Source organism: Opisthorchis viverrini (assembly GCF_000715545.1).
Source record: "Opisthorchis viverrini unplaced genomic scaffold opera_v5_128, whole genome shotgun sequence".
Lineage (NCBI taxonomy): Eukaryota > Metazoa > Platyhelminthes > Trematoda > Opisthorchiida > Opisthorchiidae > Opisthorchis > Opisthorchis viverrini.
In genome coordinates this window covers 897,801-901,765 of record NW_008751782.1, presented here as the reverse complement: position 1 = coordinate 901,765, position 3,965 = coordinate 897,801, and the positions used below count along the sequence as shown (strand labels likewise).

Sequence of the window (3,965 nt, the reverse complement as noted above, 5' to 3'; positions counted from 1 at the left end):
TCCGGTCCTGGTGCCTTCTCACGTTTCAGTGCGGCTACTTCGTACCTTATTTCTTCTTCCGAAGGGCGATCAAGGTTTGCATTCCATTCGCCCGCATGCATTACCTCCACTGGTTGTGTTGCATGAGGCCAGCTGAACTACTCTTCGAAGTGTTTGGCCCATCTCTTTAGTGGACGTTTTTGCGAGTGAATTAATGAGCCATCTTTTTCATTTATCGTTTCGCTGACCGTTGTTTTTCTAGAGCCAGTCGATCGTATCAGTTTCGACTTGTTACCATCGAACCACCAGCTTCACAAACCCGTTGGCGGATACGTGATCGTAGAGCTTTTAACCAAAGGTGTCCCGCAATCAGTTCGCAGGCAGCGCTCTATATACAAAAACAATACCGACACTGGACGTGTGTGGTCGTCAGTTTGTCTGTGGGCTCTACACGCGAGGAATAGCTAGCATCGGGTGTAGCCGCTGAGCGCCCTCAGTGTTTCATTTGCCTCTAATTCAGTTGCTATCGTGCGATCCTCAAATTCGATTACTTTTGTATCTTTTCGCAAGCTAGGGCTCGAATAGTTTTGTGACAAGGCGCGAGAATCCCTCATGCATCCACGCGACATCGTCATATTCTGTGACATTTTTTTCACGCGGCGTTATTCGTAGTCACTTATCTTTACTTTAGGCTTCACTGATTAGGACAGATTTACTCCATTAAATGGGCGAACCACGACGTTTTATGTCTAGAAAGGCTTGTAATTTATAGGTCTTCTCTTCCAAGCACAGTCGGAAAGTCGTTCAGCTGTAGCACCCAAGCTGCCAAGCCACATGAGGGAGGCACGAGGGCTGAGATACTGTCAGGTCGCCCAAGCCTAGACAGGGGAAGTCGAGAGGCAGAGGTCTGATTCGAACCACGGACCTCCCGGTTAGTAAATTCGCGCTCTAACCACTTGGTCCATCTCGCCACACTGGCAGCTGTAGAATCTAAAGGCGGAATGTATTCCACATAGACATTATAATATTTTATTCTCCCAAGTTAAACCATTGCTCGGTACTTGATCAGGGGCTTTTGATCTGCTACTGATCAGCCATCAGTTAGTACGCACGAGTTACTAACATTCCGACACTTTGTAATTTAAGAACCCTCCATTTTCATTCGGCTTCTGCTCCTTTCCTATCGGAAGCAGCCACTTTTCTTTGGTCCCTTCAGGTTGTCTTTCCATCGATATTATAGACTGACTGCTCCTGTTAGCTGGGCTTAGTCTCTTGTTTCTCGTCGAACAAGCTGAAGGGATTTCGCCGACCATCGGCGAACATAAACCAAATTTCTTTGCACTTCTGAGAGTGATGAGCGTGACGATGAGGACTGATAATATATGAAAATATTGCTTCTTCACATTTAAAATTTATGGTTCATATCCGAAGCACCCTATCTCAGTCCTTTAATTTAGTTGACCAATTGACTCTTCGTTTTCCCCTCCCCAGATTCTTTGGGCTTTCTCAATCTACCTGGAATCTGTGGCTATCATGCCTCAACTGTTCATGATCAGCAAAACCGGTGAAGCTGAGACAATAACCTCTCACTATCTCTTTGCTCTTGGTGCCTACCGGGCGCTATATCTTCTCAACTGGGCTTATCGATACGTCGTCGAGTCGCATTTAGACCACATCGCGCTGATCGCAGGAATCGTCCAAACGCTGCTCTACTGTGATTTCTTCTACCTCTACATCACAAAAGGTTAGTTCCCTGATTTTCTCCAATCTTGAGTTTCGCATTGGCTCTTCTTCAGTTGAATGTGCTGTGTCTGAATATGTCTTCATAGATTAGACTAAAATTAAATGCACACTCGTGGGATTTCATTGTCATTGTTTAAGCGCTGGTCTTTACACTTTCGGATCTCTGCTGAGAGCTGTCGTGGGTGTACCGTGGATATACCGCTGTCCACGACTGAACTTGAAGACTATTTCTTGTTGTGTTGGCGTCAACTGGCAGCTGTAGAATCTAAAGGCGGAATGTATTCCACATAGACATTATAATATTTTATTCTCCCAAGTTAAACCATTGCTCGGTACTTGATCAGGGGCTTTTGATCTGCTACTGATCAGCCATCAGTTAGTACGCACGAGTTACTAACATTCCGACACTTTGTAATTTAAGAACCCTCCATTTTCATTCGGCTTCTGCTCCTTTCCTATCGGAAGCAGCCACTTTTCTTTGGTCCCTTCAGGTTGTCTTTCCATCGATATTATAGACTGACTCTAACTGACGTTTGGCTCCTGTTAGCTGGGCTTAGTCTCTTGTTTCTCGTCGAACAAGCTGAAGGGATTTCGCCGACCATCGGCGAACATAAACCAAATTTCTTTGCACTTCTGAGAGTGATGAGCGTGACGATGAGGACTGATAATATATGAAAATATTGCTTCTTCACATTTAAAATTTATGGTTCATATCCGAAGCACCCTATCTCAGTCCTTTAATTTAGTTGACCAATTGACTCTTCGTTTTCCCCTCCCCAGATTCTTTGGGCTTTCTCAATCTACCTGGAATCTGTGGCTATCATGCCTCAACTGTTCATGATCAGCAAAACCGGTGAAGCTGAGACAATAACCTCTCACTATCTCTTTGCTCTTGGTGCCTACCGGGCGCTATATCTTCTCAACTGGGCTTATCGATACGTCGTCGAGTCGCATTTAGACCACATCGCGCTGATCGCAGGAATCGTCCAAACGCTGCTCTACTGTGATTTCTTCTACCTCTACATCACAAAAGGTTAGTTCCCTGATTTTCTCCAATCTTGAGTTTCGCATTGGCTCTTCTTCAGTTGAATGTGCTGTGTCTGAATATGTCTTCATAGATTAGACTAAAATTAAATGCACACTCGTGGGATTTCATTGTCATTGTTTAAGCGCTGGTCTTTACACTTTCGGATCTCTGCTGAGAGCTGTCGTGGGTGTACCGTGGATATACCGCTGTCCACGACTGAACTTGAAGACTATTTCTTGTTGTGTTGGCGTCAGTAAAAGATCAAAACGTTTCTTACTATTTCTCTAATTCTCAACCATTTACTTTCAAACTAGGTGGACTAGGTTCGGTACGCTCCGTTTGCATGTACACACAATTTACAGGCAGTGTCCTCAACGAGCGAATTCCTCCAATCAGGGAATAAAATTTACTGGCGTTACATGGGATAGACTACCCTCAGAAGTTAAGACATGATTCAGTGTGAAATTCCAGCATCCAGGGGGAGACGAATATACCCCTTTCCATATCTCATCCTCAAAGGGGAAACATCATAAACGAGAGACTCAGCTGGGTTCCAGGTAATTTTCCTGCAAAACCAAGTTCGGTTGCAAATGAGTGTATTTCGCTAATTCTGTGAGATTTGGGTTCAAGTAGAGCAACCAATACTATAAACTACACTTATGTGGGTGCACCAAATCATCCCTAAACGTTAATTGATTTAGGGGGCGAGACGGCCCAAGTGGTTAGAGCGCAAATTTACTGACAGTGAAGTCCGTGGTTCGAACCCGACCTCTGCCTCTCGACTTCCTCTGTCTAGGCCCGGGCAACCTGGCAGTATCCCAGCCCTCGTGCAACCTTCGGGCGACATGACATTTAGGCACCGAAAGGGTGCTACAGCCGAACGATTTTCTTAATTGTCCTAGCCGCGAACGACCACCTGTAACAGACTGATTCAACTTTAAGGCTTGTCGCTGCCCACGAAAAGTGGTAGGCGGCCAGGTCCGCACCGACTGAGACCCAATACAGATTCTAGCTACTGGTCCCCCATACTACGTTGAAACTGAAACGCTCCACATCTGACCTGACGGTTTTCACCTACCCTCTAAGGCACCTGTGCTGCCTTAAACATGCGAGTTCGCTTTCAGATTTTCGGACAATGTGACCGAACGGTGGAAGTCAACCTTAGGCATCATATACAAAAGCGACGTGTTTTAACCACTGATGTAGATATGTCAAG

General features: G+C 45.4%; 1 protein-coding gene across 1 annotated transcript in view; it reads left to right on the top strand.

The window, feature by feature from the left end:
* Positions 1-3,642, top strand: part of T265_06212 (hypothetical protein) — a gene marked incomplete at both ends in the record, with an annotated part of 6,637 nt that extends 2,995 nt beyond the window's left edge. The window contains 6 exons of the mRNA XM_009171420.1: positions 752-884; positions 1,471-1,723; positions 2,067-2,101; positions 2,503-2,755; positions 3,064-3,077; positions 3,451-3,642. Coding sequence (XP_009169684.1) covers positions 752-884; positions 1,471-1,723; positions 2,067-2,101; positions 2,503-2,755; positions 3,064-3,077; positions 3,451-3,642 — 880 coding nt within the window. The remainder of the gene's footprint in view (positions 1-751; positions 885-1,470; positions 1,724-2,066; positions 2,102-2,502; positions 2,756-3,063; positions 3,078-3,450) is intronic.
* Positions 3,643-3,965: the final 323 nt, after the last annotated feature.